General features: G+C 58.3%; 1 protein-coding gene across 3 annotated transcripts in view; it reads right to left on the bottom strand.

Annotated features, from left to right (window-relative positions):
* Positions 1 to 16,827, bottom strand: part of PHF21B (PHD finger protein 21B) — a gene marked incomplete at both ends in the record, with an annotated part of 84,692 nt that extends 67,865 nt beyond the window's left edge. For 2 of the 3 annotated variants that reach the window (XM_080811617.1, XM_080811618.1), the window contains 2 exons: positions 15,801 to 15,866; positions 16,774 to 16,827. In XM_080811617.1, the coding sequence (XP_080667743.1) occupies positions 15,801 to 15,866; positions 16,774 to 16,827 (120 nt within the window). Of the gene's footprint in view, positions 1 to 15,800; positions 15,867 to 16,051; positions 16,070 to 16,773 lie in introns of those variants that run through there. The other variant, XM_080811619.1, reaches the window with a different exon arrangement.
* Positions 16,828 to 21,247: the final 4,420 nt, after the last annotated feature.

Genomic DNA, 21,247 nt, shown 5'->3' with positions numbered 1-21,247 from the left:
AGACAGCCAGCCCGCAGCTTTGGCCGCCAGCCACGTCTCCCAGCCCTGCTCCACCGCGGGCGGCCGCAAAGCAAGGGGGATGACCGGCCACGTTCCCCCGTGGAACCCCAGAAACCTCCGGCGGCCCAGAGATCGCTGCTGAGCGTCTCTCGCGCACCAGGAACGAAGCCGCCGGTGGAGGTGTTGGGAGGGTTGCAGGGTTCACACCAGCTCCGTCTGAGCCTGGCCTGGTGCCGCCCTCCACACCCCTACGGAAGGGCTCCGGCGTCACTTCCTGTCGCCTGAAACAGGGACCTCAGCTTTGTTCCAGGGAGTAACAGCACTACAGTGTGGAAGACACCTGGCATACAGTAGGTGCAAAATAAATGGAGGGGGGGACGGGGAAGACAGCGGGCACTCCAGCCCACCCACGAAGCCCCAGCAGCCCCATGCCCAGCCCCCCGAGTCCTCGGGCCTCCCCTCGTGTCCGCACTTCGCTCTTGCAACGACCCTGCGGAGCACACACTGACCTCTCGTTCCCACTTCACAGACACAGAAAATGATGCGGAACGATCGACGCCTGACCCGGCAGGGCCCTGGGGGCCTCCAGTTCCTCACTCAGTCCCCTGGGACACCCCCTTCCCCCGCCACTCCCACCACGGGGCACCAGGTACAGGGAAGACCCATATGAACCCCAAGTGCCACACCCACGTGCAGCATCCCCAGCCCCTGGGACGGGTGGCGGCCAGCGGGACACAGACCGTGCAGGCGCTCAAGGTCGCACCCGGAGGCCGACTGGGTTCACACCACGGCTCCAGAGCTGAGTCTGTGGCTGAGTCACTGCGCCTGAGCCGCGGCGTCCTCGCCTGGCAGACCACTGCGAGCGGGAGTAACGGTCGCGGGAGGAAGGCCAGGGAGCAGGCGGCCGGTCACAGGGAAATACTGGCTCCATCGTCCTGCCCGTGATGACGGCCCTAGAGCGGCCTGGAGAGGACGGGGCCTCCCGATTGTCCAAGAGAGCAGACCGCAGCCTCGGGGCAGCAAGTCCCAACCAACCCCCATATGTGGCAGTTTGTGGTTTACAGTGGGCTTCTGCGTAGTGAATTTCATCCCCACCAGGGGCCTCAGACGCAGGGTCCCTCATCACAGCCATTTCACAGATGGGGAGGTTGAGGCCCGTGGAGACGTATGCCTGACACAAGGTCCTAGAGCTCCTGGGAGGTGGGAGCCCACAGGAGGAGAGCCTCGGGCTCCAGCCGGGGACCCCATACCTTCCTACAAGACAAGTGGGAGCTCCCGTGCCGCCCGGCAGGCGCACGTTCCCGCTCACTGTCCACTGTGTTCTAGAGCGCTTTTTCCCTGCAGCCGAGTGAGAACCGATCAGGGTAAAACCACGGGCTGGCTGGTTTTCAAGCCGGAGTTTCACGTCCAACTCTCCACTTCTGCTGAGCCGCCAGCCATGATAAGGACACACCCAGCTTTTCTGGGGATGGTCCCAAGGTCCAGTATTCACACCCACTGCCGGGTGACACACTGAGAAAATACGGCCACTTTCTCATGACAAGCATGGTTTTGGCAGCTCCCCTCTTAGCTCCCGATTGCAGGGAAGGGTGGGCAGGGCAGACACCAGGGGGGCCCAGGGCATTCATGGCGTTGGGCCGGCACCAAGAGGCCACCATCGACTCTGGTCCCCCAACCCTCACCTGAGGTCTGTGTGATTACCTCAAGCGGCAGGTGCACTGGGTTGAACGGTCTCCCCCAAATTCACGTCCACCCAAAATCTCAGGGTGACCTAATGTGGAACGAGGATGTTTGCAGATGTTATCGGTTAAGTCGAGGTCACACTGGATTAGGGCAGGCCCTAAATCCAACGACCGGGTCCTTATGGGAAGAGAAGACAGACACACAGGGACGATGGCCACACGAAGCCGGAGGCGAGAGCCTGGGGAGAAGCAGCCACAAACCCGGGAGCACCCAAGAGCCCCCAGGAGCTGGAAGAGGAGGAGGGACGGTGCTCCGGAGCCTCAGGAGGGAGCTCCGCCTGCCCACACGGGGGTCTCAGTGCGCTGCCTCCACACGGGGAGAGAGTGAACGTCTGTGGCTGTGAGCCCCCCGGTTCGTGGTCATCTGCCCCAGGACGCGCACACAGCCGACGACGAGGGTAAGCTTGGGAAGGTCAGGAACGAACGGGCTGGACTCCCTGGGCTTCCGAGCCGTGGACCCAGGCCCCGTGTCTCAGTCCTCCTTCCGCCCTGCAGTGCCCTCCCGACCGTGTCCACTTCATCTGGAGCTTTCCCCCATCCCCGCTCACAGGCTGCTGATGACCACGAAAGATCTGCAAACGTCCCCGCTTCCACCACCTCCAAATCAGTGTCATTACAGGGAAGGAGTCCAGATAAAAATACCCAAACCCGGGGAGAACCCAGGAGAGGCCGGGCACCTCTACGAGCAGCCCGCAGCACCAGCATCTGGCCCGGGGGCTGCCCGGCTACAAGAGGGCCGCCGACCTTCCCGGCCGGGCTCCCCTCCGGGGCAGCTCCAGCCGCCTGCAAAGTGCCCACTCCCGGGGCCGTGTCTGCCTTTCTCGTCGACCAAACAAAGCAGGACAGATGCACACGGAGCCTCGGGAAAGCGGGTCGGGACGTTCCTCCCTCCGCCGCCCGAGAGCGCCGGCGCGGGGCCGCGGGGGGAGGGGGATGAATTACCGCGCGCGCGTCCAGCTGCACCAGGATGTAATAAAATGTGTTGCTAAGAGACAAGTGCCAAAGAAGTTCATTAAAGGACACTTTAAACCAAGCTGCCAGGCTCTTCTCCCTTTAAAGGCTACTTATTTGGTCCTGTCCCTCGTGTTTATAATTAGATCGACAATATGAGGGCGGCAGTCCCCATCCGAGCCCACTCAGCAGAACCTGTTAATAAAATAACTTGAACAAGGCGCCGACTTCGGCCGGGGCGCGCGGCGCTGCAGGCCCGTTTTATTTGCAGGAACAGACTTGAGTCCCACTTCCTTACCTAAAGGAGAATGTTCCTGAAGAACTTCAACGGCCCTCGCCGCGCCATCGACCGCTTTCCCCTAATGGGGGCTGGGCCGGGGGGTGTGGGGGGGTCTCTAGGGCCCAGAACCGCCGACTCTCGGGACTCGCTGTCAGACGCTCGTGTCCAAGCCCCCGCAGGTTACAGAAGCTGAGCGCTCAGTCCGTGGACGCCACGTGAGACGGGGACTGGGGGAGAGGGAGGCAGGACACTACTAGATCACGACCCAGCACGACAGAGCTGTGAAGGGGCACCGGCCGCGAGGAGGGACACCAGCCCACCTCAACTAGGCCTGGGTCATGGACGATGAAGAAGGAGGAAGTGGGGCTTGGGGAGGGAGCTCGGAAAGGCGATCAGAGGACGCACGGCAGAGGACACAGCTCGGAGCTGGCTGCAGGAGGGCCCCCCTGGGCTACTAGCGTTTAGAAGAGGCCTTAACATGTGCACGACCCACATCCACCCCTCACGAGATCTCACAGATGCAGGCTTTCTGGTTTCTCCCGAAGTGTCAAAGGAGAAGACTGCACGGGGCCCAGGCCGTGGGGTGATGGGGGATGGGTGGTGCCAGGCCACAGCGTTTCCTCCCCACCAAATGGCAGGGCATGGTCTGTGCAGGGGTCCCAGCCCTCATCAGCATCACGCACTGGCCTGCGGGTCAAAGTTTGTGATTCTGCGTTAGCGAGCGTCTCGGGATTGGAATTAGGCAGTTACAGAATCAGTGATGAGCCTTAGCATTTCCGAACAGGATCCCAGCGTAGGGAGAACCAGCCTGGTCTCCCATCCGATTGCCATTGGTTGCTGCTTCCCCTTGGCTGATTAGATGCTGGTTTGGCGGACAAAGGACTCAGAACCACCAATTCTATCCTGGGACGGCTCATCAGGGAAGTTCTCCACACTCGGGAGTTAAAATTGCCCGTCTGGTAACTTGCGGTCTCTATTCAAAGTTCTGCCCCATGGAAGGGCTGCTCCCTCCTTTTTTTTTTTTTTTTTAATTTATTTAAGAGAGAGACAGATCACAAGTAGGCAGAGAGGCAGGCAGAGAGAGAGGGGGAAGCAGGCTCCCTGCTGAGCAGAGAGCCCGATTCAGGACTCAATCCCAGGACCCTGAGATCATGACCTGGGCCGAAGGCAGAGGCTTAACCCACTGAGCCACCCAGGTGCCCCCAGGGCTGTTCCCTCTTACACACTGCAGCCAGTAGATGATTTAAGGGCGGGGGTCAGTGGTGCTGGAGATGACAGCCTCCCCCCAACCTTTCCCATCAGCTCCCTGACCTCCCTCACACTCACCTGTCAGTCTCTCCCAGCCACACCAGCCTCCGCGGGAAACGGCAGGCACACCCCACCTCAGGGCGTTTGCACAGGCTGTGACTTCTGCCTGGAACACTCTTCCTGCAGAGAACCACGAGGCTCCAGCTTCTGCTGGAGTCACGGAGTCACGGAGAACTCTGTCACCCTGTTCCCTTCAAGCCCCCTCCCTAAACGGAACACCCCAGTGCCTCTCCCCAACTGCCACATCCCAGCTCCGGCTTTAGATAGGTGGCTCCTTGTAACCTCCCTGTGACATGCCTACTGGCTGGAGCCACAGCCGTGACCACGTTCAGGACCCCTCTGATCTCTGCCCGCAGTGATGCCCACAACTGTCATGTCACCTCTCCCATCAAGCCAGGACAAGCCCCTGGAGAGGCTTTCCTGAGCACCTGTCCCCTCGGCAGTGGCAGCTGGGGGGCGGGGGGGGCTGGCGATGCGGGCAATGAAAACTCTGCATTCGAAGGGACTGTCAGACTATAGTCTAAGAGAGAACTCTGGTATTTATCCGGGGTGTGTTTATTACCGCCCAGACGAGACACATTAATCACAGAGAAGAGTTGGTATCACTGATTGTAGGAGATGCAGCTCGTCACTTTGTAACTTGCATCTCACGTTAAATTCTGGATCACAGTCTCTAATATGTATATATTTTTAATTGCATTTTCAAGTTCATTTACATGCGCAGATTGGCTTTCCGCCTGAATGACATCAAAGAGAAACACATCTCCCTCTTCCCTCTCTCTCTCTCTCCTGCCCCATCCCTGCCTTTTTCTCTTTTGTGGGGCAAAAAGCCTCTCCCCAGATCCATTACAGTATCACCTGGGGGCAGCCTGCTGGCGCCCCCCAGGGAGACCCCAACAGACCTCTCCCAGACCTCTCCCAACCACTGTTTCAAGTTAACTTTTTGCTGCTTCCACACAAGAGATGAAAAGGCAGTCACGACTTCCCTTAAAGATGACTGCTCCCCTCATATCACAATTTCTTAGCACCTTTTCCATTTGGGAGAGTGACTCTCCCCACGCAAGCCACCATCAGTCTCTGAAGGCAGGAGCGCGGGCGGGAGTGTGGGCGGGCGGCCTGGGTCACGGACAGCCCTGCGGGGACTCGTCCTGAACCAGTGTTTGGAAACCCGCCCGCACTAGAGCTGCCATCAGGTTCAGTGAGTTTCACAAAATGGTAGTCCTGAAATGGGCTGCGTCCTGCCAGCGTTGCCTGTCCCCTACTTGTGCCAAACGGGCGTCACCTGCTCTTAAAGTCTAAGGACGGCTCTGAAATCCCCCCCGGCTGTTGCCCCGCGGTCTTTCGTAGGCGGTCCTGTTGTCAGAGAGGACACCTTGTGCAAGACTCCGGCACGTTACACAGCGGACCCCCACCAGGATGCTTCCCCGATGAATGAAATGTAACTGTTTGAACAACCCTCGGATGAATGAAATGTAACTGTTTGAACAAAAATAACATGCAATTCTTGCGCGAATGTGTTGTGTGGTTGGGAAGACCGCCATCCCCTGGGGCTTGTCCTGGTTCCTGGGTGCCATCCCCCAACTCCCCGTTCAGGGCCTCAGTTTCCCACATGTGACACGAGGGCTCGGCAGAGGTGCCCCGCAAGGCCCCCCCATGGATCCCCATCTCGTGCTTTGAGCCACCATGCCATGTCTGGGGGAACACACACCCTAACTTTCCACAAAATCCCAAATCCATGACCCAGTCCCAGCTGTGGCCGCACCAATCCATGGAGACAACAGCAACCCAGAGGTTTCCGTCCCGACAAAAAGCCCCCTCGTTCTCCACGGCAGGAGCATCTCTGGGGTGCCGCCGGCCTTCCGCTTTGCACATTATGGTGGATCAAGTGATACTGCGAAGAGCTCCGTCTGACTCCGCTGCCCCGCTGCATGCTGGGAGTTATACCACGTACCTGGGACGCGCGTCCTCAGGACAACCTTGCCTGGGAAGCAGCATTACCCCCACTTTGAGATAAGGACTCAGCCACCTGCCCTTCCTATTGTCATCACTTGGAGGCTCAGGAGCCACTCAGTCTTGGACCAAAAAAAACCCTAAAGTCTCCCGGGGAAGCACTTCTTTCTGCTGTTTTAACAAGACTGACACAGGTGCCAAGCGAAAAGAAAAAAAAGTGAAGTGTGGCCCATCTGAGCCCGCACGGGATGCCCGCTGTTGGCAGTCGGACACTGAAACCAGGACGGAGCTGGATGAGCTATTTCTCACGGCGCCCTGGAAACCGCTACCACCAAACAATAAGTCACAGTAAAAAAAACAAAAATCAAAAAACAATTTAAGGGAGCAAGTCTCTTCCTTTGGAAAACAGAGGCCGTTTCAAAATGAGAAGATGCCTCCACATGTCAGTGTGAACTACCCCTGAAAACAAGAATCCCAGCAGCCAAGCCAGAGGGGGCCAAGGTGGCGCCAAGAGAGTGGAGGGCGCGGACCTGGGGACTTGCCACCCAAGGGTGGGGAGGATAGTGCTTTGGGGGCCGGCCCGAACCTCAGTTTCCACGCTGCAGAGACCCCTCCCTGCACCCAGCCTGCCACCCACTCCCCATCCTGGTGCCCCAGGCAGAGACCAGATGCAGAGCCAGGGTCCTACCAAAGTTCTATGACCTTGTACTCCAGAGTAAAGGTCCCGCTCATCATCATGGACCGGCTACCTCAAACTCACCAGCGCTTGTCTCTGATGTGCTAACTCCACTCAACTTTTATCTGAAAAAAAGTGGCCCTGGCCACTTTTCTAAGTCGTGGCATGAAGGGCGGTCATCCCTCTCCCCCCCACTCCAGTGGAGAGGTGAGGCCCATGAGGCCCAGAACTGGATTGCAGCCCCTCCACTCACCACCTGTGTGATGTCAACAAGCCACTGACTCTCTCTGGGCTTCAGCCTGTCCTCCATAAAATGGAAATTAGGAGCAGGCCTTTCCCAAAGAGCTATGTGAATGGGGAATGGGTTGCTCCAAGAGAGCCCTTGGAGGGACTTGGCTCAGGCTAGTCTCGAGCAGGGAAGCTGGGACTCAAATGGAGAATCAGAAGATGACGGCCAGGTCCCACCTGCTGAGGACCCAGAGCTTAACACATCGTCCTGCTGAACCCTGAGTACCTCTCCCAGGTCTCCCAGGTCACTTCTTGTGCACGCACCTTGTGCCACGCTCTGCTACCTCATCTGCAAGGGGCTGTGCTCCCCACTTCACACCCACTGAACGTGGAGTGGCCACAGGAGGGTGGTGTGGGGTCTACAGCTCCTGTCCGTCCAGTTGTAAAGCTCGTGCTTTTTAACCTCTTTGTTACGTGCCTCTCAGAGACAGAAGTTAACAGCCTTCTTGGCGGCCCTCTTCTGGAAGGGACATCAAACCCAGAGTCCTAGATCCATCAACAACGTACATTCTGAGCCGCACGGCCACGCTGCATCACCTACAGAAACCCGCCTCTTCCCCTAAAGTCCCCCGTGTCTGGGTGGGGTGAGGGCCTTGGAGGCTGAGCAAACCGATACCCCCCTCCCAAAACGGGCCTCCCTGCCCCCACGTGTCACCAACGCTTGCCCAGACGCTGCTCAGCGGCACGAACCCAGGCTGTCGGGAAAGGCAGGCGCTTGCTCGGGCCCAGGGCGAGCTCCGGTGGGCGACCAGGCAGTGGCGCCTTCGGTGCGGGCTCATCCAAGTGATGTGAAAGCAGCAGCAAGCCCGTGACGCGTGTCCTGGACAAAGGTGTCAGAGGAAAAACTTGCTAAATCACAGGGCTAATCATCATAGCCAGCAGCTCTAATGAGGCATCGTGGGATTACCAAAGTTATTATCAGAGTCATCTCATTGAAAAAATTCAAAGCTAATTGAAATCAATTGTACAGCCCCGTCAGCAGCTGTTTTAAGAGGCTGAATATCAAAGCGAAACTTGGACCGGCTGAAGAGGAAGGCACAGCCCATGTCCAGCCCTACCGGGAGCCACGGGGCAACAGGACGCCCTCGCTTGGAGAAGAACGTGGGCATCGGGGAACAGTCGTGAGCAGCAGTGCAAAGGTGGCAGCCCCCAAGGCACAGGGCAGGGCTCAGTAGGTGTCTCCTGTGGTGTCCGATGCAAGGCCCACAATTCCCTCCCATCAACCCCTTTGCTTCCCGGTTGGGATGGGTCCGGCTACTACGCCCGCTTCATGGATAGGAGGCTCAAGGCAGCAAAACGACTCGTCCGAAGCAGCCAGATGTGGGGGGCTGGGTTATGAACTGCGGTGGGCGACTTTAGGGTCTCTGCCCTTGTGGCTACGGGACATTTGACTCTACAAAGCAGGGGCCCGTCGGAGATGAGGCAGTGGCTACAACAGAAGGCACCGTCTCGGTGGTCCCAAGCCGTTTGACTTTGGGAAGCTGCCCTTCTCCAATCGGTCCAGCAGGAAAGAGTCCCCTGCCCGGCCTGCGCCAACTCATGGGATTATCCTGACCATCAGATAAAAAGACAGCATCAGAGAGGTGATGGGCCAGGCAGACCCGCTGCAGAGTATGGTGCTGCAGACAGCTGTCTCTATGCAGTTTGTCTCTCTGCTTCCCTACAGGTAGAAATGTCACCTCCTTGGAACGATCCCCAAGCACCCATCAGAGCACACCCCCCACCTGCCACCGGCGTTGGTCCAGCGGTTGAATATCTCAAGCAGATGCCTCACTCGGCTTCAAGGGATGGGAAACCCTGGGGACACCTGTCTCCCCAGCGATATGTGGAAATGTTTGCAGACAATGAAAGCACTTTCTCAGTGTAAGAAGCCTTACAAAATGAGACGTCCCTGTTGCTAATAACAGCGCCCCGCCCACCATCCCTCCATATCCCCAGCACTTGGCGGCTGCTCACTCAAGGCTCGTGGAATTCAGCCGAGTTCTTCCCAAGACAGACGTGCGCTGTATGCTGCCGAGTGTAGGAAGCAAGCGGAGGCACGGTGAGCTTGGTGCCCGCACGGCGCATGTTTACACGGGTTTTGGGCGTCTGTGTGCGCACAGAACACGTCCTGCTCTCAGCCCCAATCGAGGACGGGGCGGAAAGACGGGGGCCGGGGTGGTGAGACCTTCAGATTCGTAGTGGAAGCCTTTTTCCAAGCAAGCATGTGTTGCTCTCACAATAAAAACTTTTCTGAAAGCGGAATTCTCCTCTCCTCACTGTTAAGTGAGCTAATAAAAGAACAGCGACCACCGCCTCCCTTCGCTAAGGTTTCACTGCAGAACGGTGATCATTTCCTTAGCTCGAAAATGAATCCCCTCATCTTCAGTGCGTAATCCCAGAAAGTTAGTAACTGACTTATGCCACATATGGGTTATGTACGCTTCACGTATGTATTTACTGGTACGGATTAACATACTCATTACTTACTTCATTTATCATATGCTCCATAGCCAAAATAAAAGCAGTAACACGGATGGAACCAACAGATACGTGCATATGTACATGGACGTACACACATATATTTGTTTTTAAATCAACTGGCCAGACTTGCCAACTAGGTTGGTTTCCAGAAGCGCCACGGCTCCCAACGAATTTCTCAGCTCGAAGAAACTCTGGTGAAGGCGGGAGGAAGAGGACCCCAGCGGCCCCCGGCCCTTGTAGCCTGTTAGGTGCTGGTCGCCCAGGGCTATGGGGCAGCAAGTTCCCAGCCTCCACCCCCATGGCATGCCCGGGCCCTCATCATCCATGTGAGATCTTCCCTGCGCAGGTGACAAATACCTAAAGAGCTCATATGGCCTGGCCGGGCCAAGCAGGGAGGCAGGTCAGGCCCCCCTTTCCCTCCTCCCTTCCCATGTGCCCCAGCACCATTCCCGGGGCTTCTTGGCCTGTGTGTACTAACGGCCCCGGGCTCCATGTAAGCCTACAGTGTAAAATCCAGGCCCTTGATCCAGGCAAGTGATGCCTTCCTTGCTCTGGTCCCAGCTCGCCTTCTCTGATGTCCCTCTCCTGCTGCCTGTCGTGGTCTCACTGCCAGAAAGCTCACAGCACCTGCAGGTTTCTTCAAGCCATTGTCCCTTAGCAGGCTTGGCCACCAGCTTCTCCTGTCCACAACCCCAGGTGTCCTCGAGGACCCCTCCCACAACCCCCTCCAGGAAGCTATCCTCAGTCTCCAGGCCAGGAACAACACAGGTGCTCCCACAGCGGGACTTTCCCCGAACTCTCCTGGGCTCTTCTGGAAACGCAGTTATCTACGCCTTCCTCTTCGGTGCGGTTTCCAAGGGCAGGGAGCTGTGTGTCTTACTCATTTCTGTCCGCTCATCTCAAACATACAATAACCTGCCATTTATTGCATGCCTACTACAGGCCAGGGATTCGGCGAGGACCATTCGGTAAATCACTACTAATCCTTGTGCCCGTCTTGTTACGAGGTCTTCCGCTCGCTCAGCAAATGTGCAATCAATCCCTACGAGGCACTGCCTTGAGAAGACAGGGGCAGAGGAGAGCAGACGGGCCACCACCCTTCACAGAGCTTACAGTCCAGCACAGAGCAGACAGGAAAAGATAGAGACAATACCCAGCCCTAAATGCTCAGGGTGCCGGAGAAGCTGCTGGAAAACAACCACAGAGACAGGGCCGCACGTGCAGGAGGGAGATGGGAGAATGCCCTGCGTGGAAACCAAGCAGAACATACCAGAAGGGGCAAGAGGAGATGCAGTATGTTATTCATGTGGCCAAGGGAAGGAAACGGCCCAAAGGCCCATCAGCTGGTAAACGGCCAAGCAGACTGTGGTCTCTCCGCACAATGGAATATTATTCAGACACGAAAAGGAATGAAGGGCCTCTACCTGCTGCAGCTCGGATGAGCCTGGACGATGCTACGCTCGGGGAAAGAAGCTGGTCATACACACCACACGTCGTGTGATTCCATTCACAGGATACGCCAAAATAGGCAACTGTCTAGAGCCAGAAGGCAGATCAGAGGCTGCTTAAGGCTGGGCGGGGGCGGGCAGCCAGGGACAGCCGGGGGGTTTCTTTTTGAAAGATGAAAACGTTCTAAAATTGATGGTGGTGACAACTGCAAATCTCTGGAAATATATTAAAAAAAAAAAAAACACTTAATTGTGCACCTTAAACGGGTGACTGATACGCTAGGTGCATTATACTTCAATAAACTGTTTTGGGTTTTGCTGGCGGTGGGTTTCTTTGTTTGTTTGTTTTTCGGTTTGTTTGTTTATTTATTTATTTTTTGGTTTTTATAGGGGATGTACTGTAATCTTCCAACTAACAGATGATTGGGGAGGGGCCTGGGTGGTGGTGGGGGGGAGGGGGTAGCGGAAGAGGGACTCCAGAAACAGGGTTCAGGTGAGTGTGGGAGGGACACTGGCTGCTGAGGGGAAGGGTGGTGGCAGGCCAAGCCAGGGTGGGAGCTGCCACCCTAGTCCATACTCTTCCCTACAGGGGACAGAATGTGGAGCTTTGGGACATTTTCTCTTTAGCCTGTGATGATGCTATATCAGAAGGGTGACAACTTCCAATCGAAGTCAGGAAGCCAAAAATTTACCCTCCTGGATAGGGACGGACTTGAAGGAACGCTTGGAAAACGGCTCTGTCCTTTAACCCAGGGACTGCAAACAATCGGGAGCTTTCGGAGTAAAACCCAGCCTGCCATTCTGTCCGGCGCAGTCGCTCCGGTGTCCCCCGTGGCTAGTGAGTCACGGTGAGGACATGATTCAGCGCCCGGGGTGCGGGCCCCGTACATAATACCTTTCAAGAAGACATATTTTTATTGCTGCACTTAAGGACAGCCCCTCAGAATCCAGAGTCCATCAAACCGATGGATCGAGCGGCGCAAAAGGCCCCCAGTTCACCTCCGGGCGGGTCCCTTTCTCACAAGGCCACACCTGCCCAGGCTGCAGTTAACACACGGGGCTCTTCTCGGTCTGGGGAAGCTGCACTTCATGAAGTTCAAGTCCAGAGACGCCCGGTACACGTGGCACCCAAATGTCGTGCTGAGAACTCCAAAGAGGGAAGGAAAAAAAACAAACCAACCCAGTACTTATGATGGGTTTGTTATTTACACGGGAGTGCTTGTTGCTTGACAATTTAGATAAAAATGTTACTGCCTCTCTGCGTGTGCTGCAAATTCACGGCGTAAAACCACTGGAGCAACTAATGGAGTCTTCACACATCGTATCTCCTTAAAGACGAGGGGTCCGTCCTCCACTGGAATTCAAAACCTTGGCAGCCAGGCGCGGCCACACCTGGGAATGCGGCCTGGACAAATGCAGCTCTGACCAACTCCCCACGCCTCCTTTTTTTTCTTTAAGGCAAAAAATATGAACTCCGTTTTCAAACAGCAAGGTCCTACAGAAGCTGGTTTCCTGTTTATCCCTTCGTCCACCGATGGTGGGAGACACACTGGAGAGTTATACAGGGTTTGTATCTCTCTACTTCTGACCAACCACCAACCTATTTACTTCTATGAGTCCTTGATAAACATCTTTAAACACTTGTCCATGTTTCTAGAAATCACTGAAACAATTCCAGTGTCAAGGGCATGAATGGGAAATTGATGGCTGGGCACCAAAAGATATTACTCAGCGGCTATCATGTTTCTAACAGATGTGGGTAACGGGGTCCTCGGTTCGCTTTACTACCTAGCTCGTCACCCGCATACGCACTTTTAATGGAAACTTAACCTTTACAGCCCACGTTCCAGCCATTCCAGGCGGGAGGAGCACAAAAACACGTCTTCGTGAGTGTAAACGGTCTGAGTTTCTTCCCGAGCGAATCCATAAATGAGCACTACCTTTCATTTTATGTTGAGTCAAAAACAAACTCGAAAAGACTGGCCTTTTCCTACCTGCTCCCACATTTCTGCTTCTCCCGGGGAAGCTTCCGAAGTCACCAAGCAGAGCTCCTCTTCCAGACCCCGGGTGCAGCCCAGAATCACCTCCAAGGGCTTGTGCATGGACCCTTCCCCAGCCGAGCTGCCAATCACCACCAAACTCTCCCAAGGAGGGAGAGACGAGTAAATGTTAAGTCTACCCAACTCATTTCATAGGTGACCTCTGAAAGATTTCACCTCGGAGCTCGGGAGAGACAAGGCAGCGTTATTAGCATGCCGCACCACGGCCTCAGCCCCCTCCCCTCCCTCTTTTATGAGCCCTTGTTATATAAAATGCCACAAAGGGAAAAAGGAAAAACAACAGACAGTTCCAAACACAAGTTTCGATGGCCAGGCCCAATGCTGGCTGCTTACCAGATGTTATATTTAGTCATTTAAAAAAGAAACATTTTTAAAAGGCCAGAGAACAAAAGTTTTCCTTGTTTCCTTTCTTTTTGAACACACACTTCACACACACAAAAAGATGGACGTGCCTGCCTTCCTCAAGCATCTTTCCCTCCCCGAGTTCAGATTTAAAGGCAAAGGCAGCCTGGAGTCGGACAGCTCCCTCGCCGAAGCTGCACCGAAGCCTCCGAGCAGAATTTTCAAATGTTTCCTTCAGCCTCATCTAAATTCCGGCATGACAGATAATAAATAGCTACTCATTTACTATCATCATAAAATTTTAAACAGCCTTGAAACAGTTGCTACAATACAGACGAAAGGATCAAACCCAAGCTCTGAAAAGCCACTCCAAATAGTGAAACTATTGCCATGCAGAAGCACACATAAAGACATTGTTGCCATAAAAGCTGCGGGATTACCGGATTCTCTCTTCCTCTCCCTCCCTCCCTCTCTCTCTTAAATCTTCCACTCAGAGCCTAAGAGTCAACAACTTGCCGTTTTACCCAGTGAAAAAAGGGCTTAGCAACCCTCAGCTATCACACCGTACTGGATTTGATGATGGGGTTTTTTCCTTAAAAAAAAAATTAAATAAATAAATAAAGTATCTGATTTGATTCTGCACAGTGATTAAACATCTTTGTGCTCAGCGAAGGGTCTTCCAACCCCTCCCCCTCCAAAAATGGCATCAAAGCAATCAAAATGGTAATGCCGGGCCTGGGTCCCCTCCCCCCGCGAACTCCCCGACTTCGCCGGGGCCGCGCGCCGGACCCCCCTCCGGCGGGAATGGAAGCTTCCACGCCCGGACGGGGGCGCGGGCCGGGCGGGCGGGCGCGCGCGGCCGGGGAGGGGGGGGGCGCGGCACCGACAGAAAGGGGTTAATGCATTCGTCCCAACCCTCCCGTCCAGCCGGGCGCCCCCGACCAGGCGCGGACCCGCGGGGACAGCCATCTTTCTTTCCGCAGCCCCCGGCCCCCTCCTCTCCGCACGCCCCCTCCCATCACTTTTCAACTTTAAAGACTCGAAATTTACACCCGGCTTCCGAGTTCTCCGGCTCCGCGGTCGCCGCCACCCCCGCCGATCTCGTCCACGTCTCCCCCTCCACCGAAAAGCCCTCCGGGGAGGGGCCATCGGATCCGCGGCCGGGAGTTAGGAGAGGACGGAGGGGGCCACATCAGCGGCCGCGGCGGGGGCGGGGGCGGGGGCGACGCTGTCCAAGTTTGGCGCTGACGGCTGCGGCCGGCATTCCGAAGGAAGCGCGATCGATGGCCAGGGGGTGCGGCGGGGCGGGGGCGGGCCCGCGGAGGGGAGGGGCCGCGGGGAGGGGCGCCGGCGCCCCCGCCCCCGCCAGCTTCGGAGCCCCGGGAGCGCCATTGGCTGCGCCGCTCAAAGTTCTCGGCTCCGGGCGGCGCGGGGAAGGGGCGGGAGCGCGAGTGCGGGGAGCCGGGCGCGGAGGGGGAGGAGCGGAGGGGGAGGGGCGCGAGCGGCGGCGGGGGAGGGGGCGGGGGCGCGCGGCCGGCCGCGCTCTGGCGGCGGCATCTGTTCGTGGTGCTGAAACCCCGAGCGCTGAGCTCAGCGCAACTAAGTCACAATGGACAACTTTTCCTCCCCGGAGGGGCCGGGAGGGGGGTCGGCGGCCGTGCCCCACGCCGCGAGGCGCTCCTCGGGTGTCCCAACCGACGCCTGGAGGCCAGAGGCCAAAGTTGGGGCAGAACTGGGGGGTCCTGGGGGCGCCTTTCTTTTGTTCCCCGCGAGCTGGCGTCAGGTTCCGAGAATAAAAAGTGATGCTGGAGAAGTGGAGGGGAGGGGGGAGCCCGGAGGAACGACGCTTTAAATCAGATTTGCAATGGAATCCAGAAATCGCTTCCAAGGAGTTTGGTATCCAGGCCTGCAATAGCGACCCCCGCCACCCCTACCCTCACAGCGGCGTGAAGTGGGGGACACCCAGCCGGGAGAAACTGCCACATTCCAAAAACATGTCCACCAACTCAAAATGGACGCCGGGCTGCTCGCCGCCGTTTGAGTGCAGCTTCTCTCTTTCGGCCACTGCCGGAGCCTCTCGGAGCCACTCTCCCCCCCTCGGCCTCCAAGAGCCCGGCTCTTTCTTTCCAGAAAAGGGGGGGCGGGTAACTTTGAGGGCTGCAGACAGACTCCTTTGGGAGTCTGAGCGTGCGGCGCCGAGGCCGGCACTTTTTAGGGTGCTGCCAAAGTGCCGGGCGACCCCTCCTCCCCACCGCGGGCGGAGTTTGGGGGCGCAGGCTCCGGCTCGCTTACTTGTTTGTCGCTGAGCGCGGCGATCCGCGGCTGCCTTTCGTGGAGCTGCTTCTTGAGGTCGCCGTTCTGCGGAAACACGGAGGAGCGGGCTCAGGCCGGCCGCCCCGGGGGGTCGAGTGCGCCCGGGGCCCCGCGGGCCGCAGCCCCCCGCCCGACAGCTCGCGGACCGGGCTGTCCGCAGCGCGCCCCAAGTTCCCCGGGCCGCGTCCTGCACGCGCGGCGGCTGGGCAGTGCCGCGCGGGGCCGCTTACCTGTGGCTGCCGCCTCATCGGGGCAGCTCGCGGGGCGGGGCGGGGGCCGCGGCCACCCGGCGGCGCGCCCCGAGCCGTGCAAGTTTGCAGGCAGGGGTGCGTGTGCGAGTGAGTGTGAGTGTGACTGTGTGCCGGGGGAGGGGGGAGGAACAAAGAGCCAAGTAAACACGGCGAGTCCGTGTCGAGCAAAGCTCATAAATATTCAAGTCGCGTCCTAATCTCCCCAACACACACACGCGCACGCCGCAATTCCGCTCGGGCTCCGGCCGCCACGCCGCCGCTAGCCCGAGCAACAATCGCCGAAACTACTTTTGCAAACTGTGCCGGGTCGCACAGGGGTGGGGGCCGGGTGGGGCCGGGTGGGGGCCGGTCCACGCTCCCACACAAACACCCCGGGGCAGGCTCACGGAGGGGCCCCTTCCTGGCACCCTCAGTCCTGCAGACCCTACGTGGAGAAAGAGAAGACGCGGGGCCCGGGTCCCACGGGGTCCGGGCCCCCCCACCAAACTGTGCAAGATTGCGAGAGAGGAGGGAGGAGGAGGAGGAGCTCGGGGGGCGGGGGGCCGGGCGCGTAAAAACTCCCCCGGGCCCCGGGGCAGGCTGGAGCAGGAGCCCTCTCCGGGCACCTTCAGCCGTGGAGACCCTGCGACGACGAGGACGAGGACGTCGGGCTCGGGTCCCTGAAGCCCCCCACTCCTGGCCCGGGGCCCCCGGCCGCCTACCTGGTGGCGCGCGAGTTCCACGGCGAGCGCCTCGGGCCGGCTCTGCAGCTCCATCCCGGCAACTTGGGCAGCACTTTGCGCTCACTTTGGCCCCGGCTCCCGGGAAGTTGCGCGACTCCGCGGGGGCGGGAGCCGGCGGGGGCGGACCGGGCCTCCGCGGAGTGGGGGGTGCACACGAGCCCCCTCCCCCAAGGCCGAACCGGAGGGAGCCGGGGCGGGGGGGGGGGTCTGGCGAGGGGGAAGAAAGGCGGCCGGGCGCCGCGGCGCCGAGCTCGCGGCCGCTCCAACTCCTCAGGCCGGCCGGCAAGTTGCGCCGGGTCCCCGGGCCCCCCGCGCTGGCCGGCGCATGGCCCCCAGGCGCCCGGGAGCCCCGCGCAGCCCCGCGCGCGCCCGCCCCGCCGCCGCCGCCGCCCGCGCGAGCCGCCGGCCGGCAGGGACTATATTTCCTCCGGCGCGCGCCTGGATCTCGCAGGGCCTCGGCAAAGTTGTGCCTCGGCACGATGCTAATTCGGCAGTGCCCGGATGGAGCGGGCCGGGGCGGCGGGGGGCGGGGCCGGAGTCCGCCGCCCGCCCCGCCCCGCCCCCGCCCCGCCCGCGCGTGCGCACTGCGGCCCCGCCGCGGCCCGGCTCCCCGACCCGAGAACAAAAGTGGCGGCGCGGCGGGGCGCGAACTCGCCGGCCCGCGGCCGGGGGCTTCGGGTCCCGGGGCGGCTCAGGTGGACGCCCCGCCGCCTCTCCGCCCCCGCGCCCAGCCACCCGCGGGGAGAACGGGCGGCTCAGCCCGAGGCCGGGTCGTGGGTACTTTCCGGTGGGAGGATAAAATGTCCGTTTTTTGGTTTCTTTCCTGCTCCGGCGCTCGGGGCCCTTCGCTCCCCGCTCTCCCCGCCTCGGGCAGCTCCGTCGCCGACTTCACTCAAGTCGCCCGCCGGCCCTCCCGCCGCCCTGCACACCGCGCGGCTCCCGGGGAGGTGGCGCTCGTGCGGTGGCCGGGGTCCCCCTGCGCCCCAGGGCCGCCGCGGTGTCTGGATGGGACGAAGACGGGTCTCCTGACTGTCCCTGTAGTGGTTTTTTCGCACTCACGGTTCAATTCCCAACAGATGTCACCGGACTTTTTAAGGCTGTTGTTAAAAATCGTAAACGCGCCCGGTCGATGTGACATTGTACCAGCAGCCGCCGAGGTCGTATCCCCAAACTCCCAGCCCACGGCCCGGAGGGGACTGTCCCCGAGCCGATGTCTCCGCATCGTGAACGTCCCTGTGCTCTGTGCCCTGCCCCGGCGTCCCGGTACCTTTGGAAGACGCTGGGGGTTGGGGGGACCGAGCAGTCCTCTCTCAAAGGAAACGTTTGAACTGATAAATCATTATAACTTCATATTCCTGCACAGCCCAAGAAATACCTCGGCTCACACAATCCCCAAAAGCCCCACTCGACATATGGCCCCTGTCCCATGTCACTTGTACCATCAGAAGTTGTTGGAGTGTTTTTTCAGGTCAGGACCCCAGAGTGGCTCTGGCCTCCGTTCAGGCTTTTGCCAAAAGTGACTTACGTGTTGGTGCCTTGGGCCCCAGACACCAGGGGCCTCTCATCTCTGACCCCAGCACTAACCTTTAGGAAAAACTCAGTCATGGATCGCGGGTTAGTCTGTGAGCTTCGTCATCCAGCGCAAAACTAAAGCATGTTCTAAGTGGTCATGATCCATTTGGTCTAGCACGAACCAGGGACAAGCACGGTTCACCGAATGCAAAACAAAAGATCTGATGCTGGGAAGAAGTTCTGGCTCCTTCCACCCTGGGTTCAGCCCAGCTCAGGATGGCATCCTCCCGCTTCAGGGCTTTCGTTGGCCCCGGGCGCCAGTTGGCCCCAGCCTGGTAAAGTGGATGGCCCCGGGGAGCAGTGTGTTGCGAGAGCCCAGGACAGCTGGCCAGTGTGAGTGCATTCCTACTGTAATCTCTGTAAATGTCACTGGCTTTTTGGTAAAAATTCATAATAATCTCATCGGCCGTGTATGTAATTAAATCAGCAGACAGGAGTCTCAGGTTGTCGGTGACCCAGGCACGCGCTCCGGCAGGTGCCGGCTAGAGGAGAGTGCTTTCTGCTGTGGAGCATTTGAAATGCTGTCTGCGAGTTTCTGTTAATTAATTCAGGGCGCAGTAATGATGTCTGCTTGGCCCTCTGTTGTTTTCCTAGCTACCTAATTCCTGAGCAAGCAATGGGGGCCCAGGGCTGGGGCGTTGAGGGAGTTGAAGCTGAAGTTCTTGCGAGCAAACGGGCAGAGTCCGGTGCTGTCCCCGTGGACACACCACTCTCTGACTCTGTCCTGCTCTCCCAGCCGCCCTCCCTTTGCCCATGCTGTGCCCTCCGTGGGGAGTGCCCTTTCCCTCATATCCTACCTTTTAAAAAGCCTCTTCATCCTCCCATGTTCACCTCAAATGCCCCATTTCCCGGGGAACTTACTCTGGTTTCTACACATGAGTTCTTCACTCCTCCCTGGGGAGACCTGCCAGGCGGAGCTCCTTAGCGTGAGGCATATGCTGTCCCGTAAGAAAGGTGATTGCTTTTTTCCCCACGGGCGCCCAGGCCAACTCCGAGCCTGGTCTGTGAGCAGAGCTCGGCATCTGTGTGTTGACGGATGACCCCGTGTGCCCGGAGCCAAGCAAGTGCTTAACGGAGGAGTAGGTGAGTGGGCGGGGGGTGGGGGGTGGCTGGCTGGATGCTAGGAGAAATACAGTCCGTTTCTGGAAAGATGGACAATTAGCAATTGCCGCAGAAGTGAGCAGTGTCTACATCCCATCATCCACGTTTCTCTTCACCTGCGTCAGGTGGACAGGGGGCCTGGAGTAGAGCTTGAATACCTGAGTTTGAGACTTGGGTCCGTCCCTTAACAGTCTCAGACCTTGGGCAAGTTACTCCACATCTCCTAGCCTCTGTTTCTTCGGATGTCAAATGGGAATGGGAATTATCCGGCCGACCACAGTGACCCCCAGATCCACTCAGCTCCTGTAGCCCCAGACCTTGGCTACTAGCTCAGTGGGGAGTCCCGGTCCATTGCTGGCTCAACCAGGCAGAGGTGAAGGCCGGCCTGCAGCGCGGTCTCCACCCCAGGAGCTGCAGCTCCTCCAACCCTGTGGACCCCCGGGGGCCTGGCTGCTCCCCGCCTCCCCTGCTGGTTTCTGAGTGAAGTTTTGCACCTTGGACATGGATCTGGCCTCCACGCTGTTGGACAAAGGGTGAAGGAACACAGACTGGGAAATCCGGGGGACCTGGCTCGGACTCCATCAAATGAACTTGAAGCAACCAGAAGCTGATTCACGCAGGACCCGGCAAATCAGTATCACTCCCTTCCTTGGCGGGTCGGATGCTCTGGGTGGGACCCGCTTTGTGTGAAGCGGCGGGCGTTGCAGGAACCCATCACCTCGATTTTGCTTTTCTTCCTTCCCTGCCTTTCCCACATCTTGCTGCCCTAGGATTGAACCCCAAGAAAGAGACTGTAAGGTTTGCGTTGCCTCTGTTTTCAAAGGACCCCCAGCTAAGATGGGGAAGAGCTACAGGGTTCTGGTGAGGGTTCATAGGATCACATCTAAGAAAGCCCCTGGGGCACTGGAACGAACTGAAAGTGTTGGTGATAATTCTCAGACTAAAGAACAGGTCTTCAGTTTCTCCCCTGCATGAAAGGTTCCCAAAAAAAGCCAAGGTGCATCTTGAAAGAAGACCTTGGAATCTCCTCAATAAGCATTTAATATGCACCTGCATTGTACAGGGCCCTGCACCGGGCGCTGTGTGACAGACATCCAATTAGACGGGTCTCAGAGCCCTCGAGGGACCGTGGTGTGGTGAGGCTCCAAGAGAGAAAACACAGACGTAAGGAATGACCATCCCAGGGACCCTGCATTAAAGACAGCACAGAGTGAGGGAAATGGGGTAGCGGGGGAGGGAAGGGTTAATTCCGGGAAGGGTGGTCTGGAAGGGGCTTGTCCAGAAGCCATTTGAGCAGAGCCGTGAGAGGGTAAGAGTAGCATTTGTTCTGGGTTTTACCATTCACGAAGCATCCTCCGTATCTGTGATCTCCCTGACCCTCAGCGGAGCTCCAGGACGTAGGTCAGGTACCCCGGTTTTGAAGGTTAAAGGACCAATGCAGAGGGCCCTGGCTTGACTAGGAGGGAGGCCCTGGCCGAGGCAGAGGAGACCCGGGCTCTTCCCCTTAGGAGCTGTGTGATCTTGGGCAAGTTGGCTGACGACAGCCTGGTGTTTAATGACAGGGAAAGGTACTGTAGCTGAGGAAGCAGCATAAGCCAAGGTCCGGAGGCAGAGACATCAGAGGCCTCTCAAATTCTTACCCTTTTCAAGGCTCTGCTCTAATGGGGGAGAGAAGTAGGATAGAAAAGGCCATGAGGCCGGATCACATGGGTTTCAGCGTGGCACGACGGCAGGGGAAACTGCCCAAGGTTTCCGCACGGTTCTGGTCGAGTCTGTGCTC

Source organism: Martes martes, assembly GCF_963455335.1.
Source record: "Martes martes genome assembly, chromosome: 8".
NCBI lineage: Eukaryota > Metazoa > Chordata > Mammalia > Carnivora > Mustelidae > Martes > Martes martes.
The sequence above is the reverse complement of the archived record's forward strand: the minus strand, read 5'-3'. Positions and strand labels throughout refer to the sequence as shown.